Source organism: Zalophus californianus, chromosome 1, assembly GCF_009762305.2.
Source record: "Zalophus californianus isolate mZalCal1 chromosome 1, mZalCal1.pri.v2, whole genome shotgun sequence".
Classification (NCBI taxonomy): domain Eukaryota; kingdom Metazoa; phylum Chordata; class Mammalia; order Carnivora; family Otariidae; genus Zalophus; species Zalophus californianus.
Window position 1 is genome coordinate 170,783,789 of NC_045595.1, and position 13,950 is coordinate 170,797,738.

The following is a 13,950-nucleotide window of genomic DNA, read 5'->3' on the forward strand; positions in this document are numbered from 1 at the left end:
ACCTTGTGATATCCCAGTTGGAGAAATTTAATGTCACGGACATGCTCATTCATTGGAATATTGCATACATAAAGGAAATGTTTCCAGGGAATATTTCTACTCTATGGGTGCAGAGAACTTTTAGGAATGTGTGTGGTCATAATTTAACAGTGACAGTGTATACCTTACCCACTGCTCGAGGCTAATTTATTTTTTATTTATCAGGCTGCTTACCATATTAAATCTTAAATCGAACCACTTCTGCTTTCAATGGAATACACCATCATCTTAAAATATGATTATTTGCCCAACAAAAATAATAATTTATTTTTTTGTATGCACTATGGCAATCTGTATGCATTTAGGGAGAAAAAGATTAATTTCTGGTTAAAAAGGAGCCAAGAGAAAAAGAAAAGGTCTTCAAATGTATAATTAAAATTAAATTAATCATCTTTGTTCTTTTTAAGCATATTATTTTGCTGGATCATTAAATATATTCAAATGATATGTATTGGATTAAGGGGATTTAATGCCTAACCTCTCTTCTTTGTCTGCCGAGGACTGCAGCTGAGAGTTTATTGAGTAGGGGATCAAGCATCCCACTACGAACCTTCCCTGGAAAGAGGAACTAAAGGATGGAAACTGAAAATGAAAAAATCTGCTTTGTTTTCCCTAAACGGCTGATGAGTCAGACAGATGTTTGCCTGTAAGTGATGTGAATTTATTTAATCTACTAAAACAAAAGACACCGCATTGAAGGCAATGCCTTTCCCTTTTCCTTGATACCTTTACTTGGCATTCTATTTCCTTTTCCTTTACTTGGCACTCTATTTACTTTTAAAGAGATGCATGAAGATGAAGAAGCACTACTGATCACAGTCCTGGTTGCATCCTTCTGCATTCTTTTGGAAGAGATGATCCTGGCTTCCCTGTTGGTCTTCTTCACCTGCATCTGGATCGCACTGACCCCAGATGCTTCTGCTGCTTCTGAAATTAAGAAGTCCCACCAGCGGCGCTCCTCTTCAATGAAAAGAACCCGGTAAGGTAGTCATAGTATAGTATCTGCTGTCATTGTCCTCCCTCACCAGCTGCCACAGACCTAGGGGAAACCGAGAAACAAATCTCTAATGGTACCACATATTTGTGGGTGACTGTCTCTAGAGAGAGCATTCACCCATCAAAATAAATCACCTCTGGGTAGCATCAGGAAGAGCAGAATCTTGGGTCTCTCTCTGGCAATTATGCTTATTTTTGGAGAAAACAAGGGCTTGGGTAGGGACCTTCTTTCGGGGAATGTATTTCTTCAATGAATAATGCCTTTATTACTGATAATGATACATGTTGAAAGTTTCCCCAAATTTTTTTGAGTAGAAATTGGTCTAAGCAACAACTTCTAATGTCAAGGATTTCGAGAGTAGATTGTTCCATATACCGATAATATAGTAATGAAAAGCATTAAAGCCATTTGTGGCCTTTCAAGGTGAGTTTCCATACCTTTGAAATATTACCCTGAATGTCAATACATCATTGTTATTATCTTATCATGAATAATTGAAAGCATGTGCGCACGTGCTAGCGAAGGCATGCAAGTTTAGTAGAGTGTTCATCCTGCTTCACCTGGGACTGCATGGGTTTTAGCACTAAGTGTTTCAGGCAAACAGGAATGGTTAGTCACCCTACCATGCAAGTGACCTCTTGTCTTGGGGAAAGTCTCTCATTTTCACCAAACACAAGATTTTCAAAACTACCCAGGAGGGGAAATCGAGGAATGAAGGTGAGTTATGTCACCCAGACAACATTGGCAATCAAAGAGGTGACAGATGTTTCAGCCAGATGGCCCTCACATCTTGAATATTTATGAGGCACTCCCAATAAGATCAGGAAAATGAACATAAAATTTTAATAAATCCTTGTGAAGCCTCAGGTTTAATGACCAGAAACAAAAGAGGTGTGTGTGGGGGGGGCGGCAGGAGGAAAAATTTATTAGACTCCTAATTTCTGCTCTGCTCTTAAAAATCAAGGGCCACCTCCTATACTCTTTTTCCATGCTTCTGTTCCCACATCCAGATCTGAGATAATATGAAGTTTTGTCCAGTTTAGCCACTTTCTGAGTCTTCTTCAAGGCAGTTATGCAAGCAGTATTTGGGAAACATGAGGTTACACCATCAGACTGAGGAAAAGGGAGATTGTCATAGGAGCTAACCCATCACACTGGCCCACTACCAGTGGCAGAGTTGCTGCAGAAAAATCTACTATGTGTGTTTTTTAGGTGTTATTTAAGGGGCAAGAGGAAAACATCAGTTCTTTGTTTTCAAATTTTTTTGAAAACAAATTTGTTCTCAAATTTTTTTTCTTATGTTGGAGGTCTTGTTGTTAGACCCTATTTAAACGAAGAAGGAACCTCAGGGTGTCTGCTACATGGGGCCAAGCATGTCTGTTTTCCCTTCTCCATATCCTAAGTGAGGTACCCCTTTCAACAATAAGCTACTATGTGAGTCATTGAAATTTCTACTTGTGTCTTTTGTTCTTCAAAGAAAAATCCTCTAGGGCACTAGGGACTGAGTAAACCATCAACCCTGATTCAAAAGTACCACTTAGAATGAAAGCTAGTCATTTTCCCTGGGTGAACCAAATAATCCAGCCAGCCAATTTCTGAGCTGTCACGTACCAGTCTCTCATGCAGATTTGAAGGCATTTTTGACAAAAACACAGAAATTACTATATTAGGGTAGTTTCTAGAGTAAGGAGCCCAGGATTCTTCAGAACTCAGTATGTGAATAAATACTGTGAGATTCTTTGCCCCACACCCAATCTGATTATCAGTAACTAAATAAGTAATGAATTAGTTAATTAATAATCCATTCTTCTATAACGCAAGAGAACTAATAGAATGAACATGGAAGAAAGGCATGATCTTTCTTTAAAAATTGTGAAGTGGATGGATTTACATAACCTGGCGTTCATGTGCATTATTTTGAGCCGGTTTTCATACAATCAGTCCCTTAAATGCTTTGTTATTAATTATTTTCTTTCAGAATACAATCTTACTCTTTATCCCAAGATTCCTCTTTTTAGGGGCTCCTGGGTGGCTCAGATGGTTAAGCATCTGCCTTCAGTTCAGGGCATGATCTCAGGGTCCTGGAATCGAGCCCCATATCAGGCTCCTGGCTCAGCGAGGAGTTTGCTTCTCCCTCTCCCTCTGCCTCTCTCCCCTGCTCATATTTCCTCTCTCTCTATCTCTCTTTCTCTCTGTCACATGGATAAAAAAAAATTAAAAAAAAATTCCCCTTTTTATCCAAATATTGTTAAAATCGTTTATCTAAAGATACCCTTTGTTTCGTAAAAGCAAAACAGCAGGAGAAGGGGAATTGGCAAATAAAGTAAATTTTGGCAGGTGAAAAATGTCCCTGTTTTGCCTAGGGAAGAGGTTTGGCTCCCTGGTGATGCAAAGAAGATTAGGCATGTAGACTCACTGAATATTTATTCATTCTTCCAACAGTTGTATTGAGTGCCCTTTATATGCCAAGTGCCAGGGTCAGGGATTAAGAATGCTAGAGGAACAATTCACTGTCTCTGGCCTCAAGAATAGTGAGTAGAATATGGAGTCTGCCTAAATTGGCTTGCAAGAGCCAAGTGTTACACCTTCAGGAAATCTATTTGCTAGCTGTTGAAAATAAACATCATTAAAAATTAAATTATACATATAATTTATAAACATACAATTAAATTATTTCTTAAAAAGGTAATACATACTTAAAACTCACCACTCCCTTATTCCTTTACTATATTTTACTATTATCTCATTCTTCAGGCTGTTTACATCTATCCTATCTGTAAGGTAGAAATCCCATCTATTACATTAAATCATGTTAAATTATGTTATGTTACATTATATTTTACAGCACTACACTACGGATGTGCACATCTCTGTCACGTCAGTACCTTGCAATCAGCCACGTGGGAGTATTTACATCGTGGAAATCAGCAAACACTACAAATAGGGCTGTGTTTTTTTGTTTTGTTTTGTTTTCCTGGAGAACAACTTGCTAAACATTTACCAGCACATCCATGAACCTAACGTAAAAGCCAGGAGGGTCCTAGGGATGGCAAGTCCAAGTGCTCCTGCAAGCAAGACAGAAGGTAGTGGCAGAGGTTGTGCCAATTACAGACAGGGTGCTCCTCTGGAGGCTGTAGCTGGTCGGGTCCAGCCTTTTCTTGTTGTAAGAAAACTTGAGCCCAGTGTTGCTAGATTCTTTGATTTTTGTAGAAGACGCAGGAAAGTAAGATTTTCATGTGAAATTCTCCAATTTAATATAACATATGGGCTATGCAAAAAAAAATACCTGCAGACCAGCTCCTAATCTAGTCCAATTTTCTTATTTCCCAGGTGAGGAAACTGAGGCCTCATCACTGAGCTCATGATTAGATAGAGACCCAAGTAAGACATAGGAACTGTCATGTCTCAAGTGGGGCCTTCCTTCTGGGTGGCTCTTCCAAGAAATGTTCATCTTTATGGGTTTTTTTTCTTTATAAGAGATGGGCTGTTGACTAAAGTCAGGTATGTCTTCCCAGAACTGGGGAGTTCAGGAGCAGTTCAGTCAAAGCCCCAGAGTTGCTTTATAGAATGCACCACGTCCTCCCTAAGAAAGAGCAAAAGCATCAGGGACCTAGATATAAACATTGGATCCAGAAGTATGGAGGTTGTCTTAGTGATCAAAAATCACATCACCTAATTTTCCTACTTTATTGCATTCTTAGATTTGCATCTTTGTAACCCATTTTTGCTTCATTTAGTATTTTTCTAAAGGAAAATAATAAACCTATACAAAGTTTTTTAAATGTTGCCTACACATTATTTGAGACTACTGGGCTTCTGTGTATACTGGTTCATAACAGAGCTCCAGTGAGAAAAAAAGTCCATGTTAAGCAGCAGGACATGCTTCTAGAATGACAAGGAGAGGGGCGCCTGGGTGGCTCAGTCGTTAAGCATCTGCCTTCAGCTCAGGTCATGGTCCCGGGGTCCCGGGATCGGGCCCCGCATCGGGCTCCCTGCTCGGTGGGAAGCCTGCTTCTCCCTCTCCCACTCCCCCTGCTTGTGTTCCCTCTTCCGCTATCTGTCTCTCTGTCAAATAAATAAATAAAATCTTAAAAAAAAAAAAGAATGACGAGGAGAATGGAATGATAAGGTGGAGAGACATGCCTGGAGCCTTCCTTGGAAAAGATCCAAGATGGCAAGTCCAACTTGTTCTAGATAATTTATAAAGCATTTATTATACAAATTCAATAATGGAATTTTACATGGAAACAATACAAAGAATCTCAACTATGCTCTCCCTTTTCCAAGTTCTAATCCTTACTCATATAGTTCCATGATTTTTCATGTTTAAAATTATAGTATAGAAACTATTTTGTATTTTCTTAACTTAATCATTTTCTACATTGTTTCACAGGTATTATCATGGTTGGTAATTTTAATCACTCCATATTATTACTTTGAATTAAAGGACCAATTATTATTGAACATTTATTTTCAAATTTGCACTGTTGTGAATCACAGCAGTAAATACTTTTATGCATGTAATTTTCCCTGTACCAATAAAAATTATATTACTGGAAATGAATTATGAGTTAAAGCATATGAATTATCTTCATAGCTCTTGAAATTGATTCTAAAAGGGTTTTGCCAATATTTGTGCTGTCACCTACAAAGTATAAATGTTCCCATTTTGTCATACCTTTTTAACATGGTTGGCTGCTGAGATTTTGTGTTCGGGGCTCACCTAATATGTATAAGATGGTATTGGTCTTAATGAGTATCTCACTGCTAACTCTCTAGATTAAATGTTTTTTATTTTTATTTTTTAAAGTTTTATTTATTTAATAGAGAGAGAGTGGGTGCGCTCGCACGCACAGGGGGAGGGGCACGAAGAGAGGGAGAGAGAGAATCCAAGCAGACTACCGCGTGAGACCAGAGCCTGACACAGGACTCTGAGGTCATGACCTGAGCTGAAATCAAAAGTCGGATACTAAACTGAATGAGTCACCCAGATGCCCCTAGATTGAACATTTTTTAAAAATATGCTTGTTAATTATATTTTTCCTTGGCTAAATAGTCTATTCATGTCAGCCTACTTGTTTTCAACTAGTTTCATCCTAGTAAACTAATCAAATATATAGACCCTTGGGAAAGCAGTTTTGTGAAGTAACCTGCTGAGTGTTAGTGACTCAAATGAGTTTCTGTCATTCCATTAATTTAACCCCAAGCATCAGAATGACTTAGATGTATTTACTTTTCCTCATCTGGTTCTAGTACTTTTTAATTCTTTGCCTAATATGTCCTCCTCAAAGAGTCCCTTAATCTCCCTGAAACCACTCAAAATCCAGTCTTTTCTTCCCCACTTTCTTAGTCACAAAATTATAGTAGAGTTTCTGATACCAAAAAGAGGGGGAGCATGGAAATAGGTTTCCTTTGTTTCATCCAGGAAAGAGAAGATTCTAACCCAAAGCAAAAGTCGTAACTATTACCAAGACTTACACTTACTATTTCTCAAACAGTGTTTGTTATGCTTTGTGGGCAAAAACAAAGATTGAGAGTGCTCATTAAGACTCTTCCATGAACTGAGATTTCTTTGCTCTATGCCATCAGGACTCAGTCTTTTAGAAGATCCTCTCCTCAGACAGAAGTTATCCAAAAGCTTTCTTTCAGTAGCTACTAAAAATGAAGTTACTTTTTCTAGAAGAGGGAAAGAGGGCAGAAGACACAAAGTCGTTTAAAATGATATATATATTGAATTAGACCAGAAAGCTCTGAACTAAACCTGATGCTCCATCATATATCAATCCCTTTATTAAGCATAGTTGCCTTTCTTGCCTTTGTTCTATTTTGGTCTTCACTTTATATATATATATATCTTTATTTTATAAGCCAGGGTCTTCAAGCTAGGGCACCTATACTTCTAAGGGTACGTGCAAGCTATCAGAAGGACATGTGGGCATGGATAGTTTTAAAACAATCAATTTCTGGATCTTTGACTTCCTCTGACCTCTTTCTTAGAATTAATCTACCCAAAAACTTGTCTGCAGTCTCCTTCATGATGGTTCTGTCTCATTTGGCAAAATAAAGGCATACCTCTCCCTCTTCCTGAATATTACTTTATGCATTACCCTGGTGTATAAAATCCTCCTAGGTACAAAGAGATCATTATAAATATTGTTGTTGAGGTAGTGGATGACTCTAGTGTAAGTAACACATCATCTTCCAAACTAGGTGATTTATTTTCTTTGTTTTCAATAAGATCAAAGGAAGAACCTAATTAATTTGTCAGGTTACACATCACTAGAAATAATTACTGATGATAGATCACAATGTGAATTTTGGAAAGTAAGAAAGAATTTAAATAATTAAGTTACATTGCTAAAACAATGCTGAAACAAAATTTCTTCAATTTTCATGTAATGAGTAAAAGATTTTAAATATTTTCATTTATAAAAGTAAAGAATAGGAATAGAATTTCTGCTAGATCTGGTTTCATTCTAGCAAGGAATGACATCTATATACATGATGTAATTGGGGAAATTGTACAATCATTTCATCAAAAAATACCTTTCCAATAAATTTTATTCATAATTTTAATAAGTATCAACGTTTATATGAGTTACGTTTTGCTCCATTTGTAATAGTCATAGATGCTAAAACAGTTCATTTCAAAGTGTGTACATATATTCTTGCAAAGAAATATGATGAGGTGATAAAATTGGATAGATTTATTGGATAAATAAATAAATGTATTTCCATTGGATAAAATGGAAATACAAGTTCAAATAAAACAAGGAATGATAAAAATTTCTTATTTTTAAAGGGGAATTTGTTTCATGTATTTTTTTAAAGATTTTATTTATTTGAGAGAGAGAGTGAGCATGGGGGGGGCAGAGAGAGAGGGAGAAGTATAGTCCCTAATGAGCAGGGAGCCCAGTGTGGGCTAGGATCACCACCCGAGCCAAAGGCAGATGCTTAATCGACAAGCCACCCAGGTGCCCCTATTTCATGTATTTTAAAATGCATAATGTAAGCATTTAGATTCATTGACTACATTAAGAGGAGGAATATGAGTTTTCTTTTAAATTAACAATATTTAAGTAATTTTAAATTTTATAATGAGAAAATTATAGACATCTATTTAAACGGGTGAGTACATAGATTTTCAAAATTCTTTTAGAGGGTATATAAGCCACATAATCCTTTGTGCAAAATAGATATGGTATAAATAAAGTCAAAAATAAATAAGTATGGGACATCTCACTGTGCATGAGAAAAGCCCTTGAGGTAAGAACAGGTGTGTGTACTTTCAGTACTGCCAAGAGTGCACTCCTTAACAGGTTCTGTGTTCAGTGTTCTTGGGATCCTTAAGATTTATCCTTTCCAATCTCACGATGCTTCTGAAAATGTATGCTTCTGAAAGGACACATGAGTGATGGCCATTTAGTTGTATTATATTACCAAAGAAGTTCACAAATTTTCATGAGTTTTTACCCAGTTACATTTGATTTTTCAACAATTAGCTAGCTTTTATTAAATGTCTACTATTTTCCAGACTAGTGGTTCTCCTAAGAAATTGTTATAAATGCAAACTCTGGGCATGGGTCCCAGCAAACCAGGTGATTCAGATGCATGTCAAAGAAGATAATATTTAATATTTACCAAACATCCTGGCATGAGGCCTTGAACATAGTAGGCATTTAATAAACATATTAGCTGTTACTACTTTTTTAATAAATAGTTCACTCTAGCTCCTTAAAAGAAATGTTCTAATTAATTTGAGATCCTTGGAAGAAATAGTTCTATGTATTCAATTATTTGTAGAACATATGACTTCACATGTTTAGAATCAAACTCATTGTCTTCTACCCAAGACAGATTTCGTCTTCTAACTTCCCCATTTTTCTCAATGGCAAAAATAGATCTCTGAGGATCTTGACCAGAAACTTCCCTATTGAAAAACCATTCTGGATGGTGATAGATGCCCATAAGCCTGGACATATTTCTTCATCCAACTGCTTCAGGATGTGAAATTCTCATCATCAAATCACTTTATTGAGCTAAGAAATTGCATCCACAAGTCTTATGCTGAAGTTCACCCTACTTTTCTAGAGAAGACATTTATTAATGCAAAAGCATATCAGGAATTCAGAGTAACTAGAATTCACATAGTAGACCCCTCAGTGTCTGTCCTGTTGTTGTTGCAGTTGTTGCTGTTGACAGTGAGGATGGCAGGCATCTTTCTCTGGAAGGAGCTGAGCAAAGTCGCTAGCACCCGGGACAAGCAGATAGCTCCCCTTCCAGAGGAGCTGTGCTTCCACAGACATCCTGCCTCCACTCTTAGCAAACCACTGTGAAGTACGTATCACAGGACAAAAAAATGAGTCAAGGAAATCCAGCAACTTTCTCGAGTTCACAGATCCAGGGAGTTACAGGGTAACTCCCAGATCAGACTCCGGGAACACCTGAGAGGCCACTCTCCACTTTGCCTTTACCCTGAGAACTGTAGATGAAAATTGATTTCACGTACTTCAAAATTGGACTGGACATCAATTCCAATCAATTGTTGAATCCATCCATTTTCCCTTTGGATTCCTCTGCATTCCCATTGCCATCCTTCAGGTTCTAGAACTTACTACAGACATTCTGCTCTAATCTCAACTTGCACCCGTAATTTCTGCTCATTTTGTCTTTGTAAAACACTATTTTCATCAGTTTACCATTTTGCATTTTGTTTTTGTTTTTGTTTTACTGTCTTAGTGCAGAAGTAGTTTTCCTTGGGTGATGCCAAGAATCACTTAAGTAACATGTTTAATGCAGATTCCTAGGCCCAGTTTCCTCAGGTTCTGGTTTAGGTGATCTGGGGGTGGGGTGCGTGGATCTAAGGTGGTAGTGACAAGGTCTTCCTGGTCTAAAAACCATATTCTGAGAAACATCGCCTGCCAGAGTATCACATCCGGTTTTGGTTTATCGTCCAAGTTGCTCCAAATTTTGGGTTACCTTACCTGCCCACACTTATATAATAAAGAGTAAATGTTGGCAGATCTTTAGCTATGTGTAGTATAAACTGAGAAAATGAGTTTTATGTATATATTTCAAAGGATACCAAGTTGAACACAGAAGGCTAACCTAAATCAAAATACCCAAAAGCATGCATATCTCAAAAGTATTTTTCTCCCCTTTGGAGGGATAGCAAACAAGAAGCCAGAATGAGGGAAGATGACAGTACCAAAGCATGGCTCGGGCAATACAATCAACTTCTCCAAATAGAGGACCATGACTTTGCAATGAGACCTGGATTTGGAGGTGAGTACTATCTTTACAAAACTCTTAGGCCACCATCTCTTGCACTGTCAACATGAAGTCGAAAATCTGAAGCAATTAAGACCAAAACACAAGTGAAGAACATCAATTAAAAAAAAAAAACTTTTACAATGATATTCTCTTGAATGAGAACAATTGATAAATTTTAAATTGATCAAAAGATAAATATCTTTAGTAAAGATCCACACTATTTACTAATTACAAAGAGTGTGTGCTCAATAAATAGTGAATGGGTGTATCATGCCTATACAGCAACTACTTATTCTTTCAACTAAAACCTGTAAGTTGGATTCTGTGATGATATTCATAAAATCTTATTGAATAAGTTTGTAAGCTGGAGTGCCTGGCTTTGGTGAAAGGACTAACACACCAAATGCTACGGCTCTCCCTATGAAACATCTCTGTTCAGGTTTTTCATTTTATTACTTCAGGCACCTTCCAGAAGGTGGGAGTGCCGGGCACTGGGCTGAGCCTGTTAATACACTAGCTTATTCCACCTTCCCAGTGCCTTATAAGTAGGCGCTATTATGATCCCTAATATTCCAGTGTGGAAACTGGGGTGTAGAGAGGTTAGGCGATTTGCTCAAAGCCAGGAAAAAAGCAATAGGCAGTGGAACCGAGATGCAAGGGCAGGTAAGCAGGACCGCAGGAGGCCATGTAAGGACATACTTGGACCAAAGTCTTTCCTGCCCTCAGATTGTTTAACGTGAGTCTAGTTGCATCCCTGAGGGAACCAAGTTTTCCAGAGATGCACAGGATGTGGTGGAATCAAGCAGTCAATCTGAACTCTTGGCCTTGCTGCTAAATCCATCCTGAGGCTTCTGTCATTGACCTAAGTCTCCACTCCCACCATTCCTGAGCTAACAACTTTTCAGACTACTAGAGGTTTGGCTATAGCAGAAGCAAATGTGAAGCTGAGAAGGCAGGAGCCCTCAGCTGTAGAACAGGGGCAGCTTTTTCATAAACAACTCATACTTTAAGTTTTCGGAGTGGGGTGGGGGAAACTTGACACTGGCTCTATTGTGGTTATGACCAAGGGAAGCACAACGGGCATGTAGGTACCTCAGAGGACTCATTTGTTAGTAGGTAAAATAAAACAGTAGGTCAGGTAGTTGTGATGTTGAGGGGTGTTTATTGTTTTTTAACTTCGTGGAATCCATTGGGTTGCAATTCTAAGGGTCTGGCTTTGGTTTTATTAGATTCGTGACTAAAACATTAACAAGCATCAAAGTCACCTGGGGGATTCTTAACAGCAGATTGCTGAGCCCCACCCCACACCCAGGTTTCAATTCCCTAGATCTGGGTGGGACCAACAATTTGCGTTTCTTTCTTTTTTTTTTAAATTTTTTAATTAACATATAATGTATTATTGTTTCAGGGAAACAATTTGCATTTCTAATCAACTCCTGGGTGATGCTGATACAGCTAGTCTGAAAATCACATTTGATAATTGCTGAATTAGATTATCAGCATCAGATTAACTCTCGGGCATTTCATTTTTTGTTTTTTCCAGAGCATTTCTCACACTTACTGAAGTTAATTTAAGACTTTAGCAGCCTCTAAATTAATCAGGTTTAAAGATGTGTTCGTGTTTTACTTCCGGGACTACTTCTTTGTCTTTTCTTCACATCACTGCTCCTCAGATGTGTCTTCCTTACTGGCATTCTCCCAAAGATGCCTGAGCCCTAAACTACAATTCCCAACAGACCGTTTCTTTCCTCCCCAACCAAAGTTTTCCCACAGTTTGGATAATATACTCTACAGCTATCATGCAATTATTCTGTACGTTGGTCTCTAGGGTTCTATAAAAAGTTTCTAAAGTCTCCCCTACCAACGTTTAGTTGGAGAAAATGTTACGAAGATAGACTTGCCCTGCCATGGGCCTTTTTAGGCACTAGAGGGAGCCAGTCGCACAGGAATGGCTTGGACCTGGCCTTTCCTGAGCAGCAATCAGAAGCTCAAAACGATGTATGCACTTCAACACCAATACAAAAAGCTGCCCTAATTCCTGTCAGTTTAGGTTCCTCAATTAAATGAATTCCTATCTTAGAGGAAAGGGTTTCTATGGGTCTATTTTAGACCACTGAAAGCCGGAAAGATTGAGAGAAAAATGGCTGTCCTTGAATTTGGACACAAGCACTCTCTCTAGAAAGGCTTTATCACTCAAAGTGATTCAAGGACCGGCAGCAGAATCACCTGGGAGTTAGTTAAAAATGCAGAAGCTCAGGCCCCACGCTCAGGCTTTCTGAATCAAAATCTGCATTTTAATAAGATCCCCAGGTGATTTGAATTCACTTTACAATTTGAGAAACACTGCTGCAGATGACTGAGGGAGGACCTTCTGCTCTTACCTTAAAACACTTAAATCTTCATTCTCCCTCCCCTATATCATCCTGGTCCCCCAGAAAAACATAAAATTGACCTTAAATTTCCACTTCCTTTGATCTGTTGGAGATACATGTTAAGATTTTATTTTGAGTGGGAATGGTTTTTTAAAAAGCAATTATTTTTCCTGAGGCTATATTGTGGGGTTATTAAAAATGCAATTGAAATGTGTTACTTAGTGGCAGGTGGCAAATCATCCCACGATGAAGAAATTTTTCTGACAGTCATGGACTGGGGCTAAATGGTGTCCAAATGTCTTATGTGTTCAGTCAGCTCAGGCAGAAGAGTCCATAAATTCAGGCAGAAGTGTCAGCCTGGTAGCTCCATGAAAAACAGTCCTTAACCTTCTCTTGTCTTGGTCAGAACAGCTTCTTCTACCAGTGACCCATTTCTCTGTTCTCTCAAGGCTGCGTTCCTGGGGGAATCAGGCTGCAGGATAGACAAGACAGGCTTTAATTTATCATCTCCTTCTTTATACTTGTTCATAACATAAACACACGCACATACTTCTTTCCTCTTGTGCTAAATGTAACTTCAGCACTTCTCCTGCCTTAATGTGTTTTCCTAATTAGCTTTAACATTAAAACCAGCTGCTACTGCAGTGTTTTTTACTTTTATAAAGCATTAGAAGATTAATTGACTCATTATGTGGAAACAGGAGGATATAAATTTAGGGGAGCTTTTTGTTTAACTTGGGTTATAAATTGCAGCTCATTTTCTTTATGTTTTTCCTACCCTTTACATCTCTCATCACTGAGGGCTTTTTTGTTTCAGTCTTAGAGGTGATGATTTGTTTCTTTAAAGTGAAATCAATTTAGCATCTAGATACTGGCTACTGAGTCAAGACAAAAACTAAGGTTGTGAAAGCCGCCTTTATAATCTATGTTTGTCAAGCAAGAGGACTAGCCTGGGAGCTGGAGAGAACTGGCTGTATTCCTGCATTAACTAGCCTTGGGTTTCAGGCAAGCTGGCTAACATCTCCGAGTGAGTTATGTCATATGTCAAATGGAGGTAACACCTACCTAACAAACAGCTGTAACGATAATAGGAGATAATATATTGTATGATGTATTTTAAGTGTACTATACACATAAGATATATGACTGTTATTTAACAATACTTATCCCAGCACACATAAAAATAGACTGATGGTCTATCCTTACGTATATAAAAACGACAACAGATGTGTGTGCCACTACCTAGGTATTGATCCTGGGAAATCAACA

The 13,950-nt window shown here is 38.1% G+C and overlaps 1 protein-coding gene across 1 annotated transcript in view; it reads left to right on the forward strand.

Moving 5' to 3' along the window:
• Positions 1–893: 893 nt before the first annotated feature.
• The window catches only part of GABRR3 (gamma-aminobutyric acid type A receptor subunit rho3), a 47,082-nt gene continuing 34,025 nt past the window's right edge, over positions 894–13,950 (forward strand). The window contains exons 1-2 of the mRNA XM_027586613.1: positions 894–1,018; positions 10,209–10,321. Of these exons, the coding sequence (XP_027442414.1) occupies positions 894–1,018; positions 10,209–10,321 (238 nt within the window). The remainder of the gene's footprint in view (positions 1,019–10,208; positions 10,322–13,950) is intronic.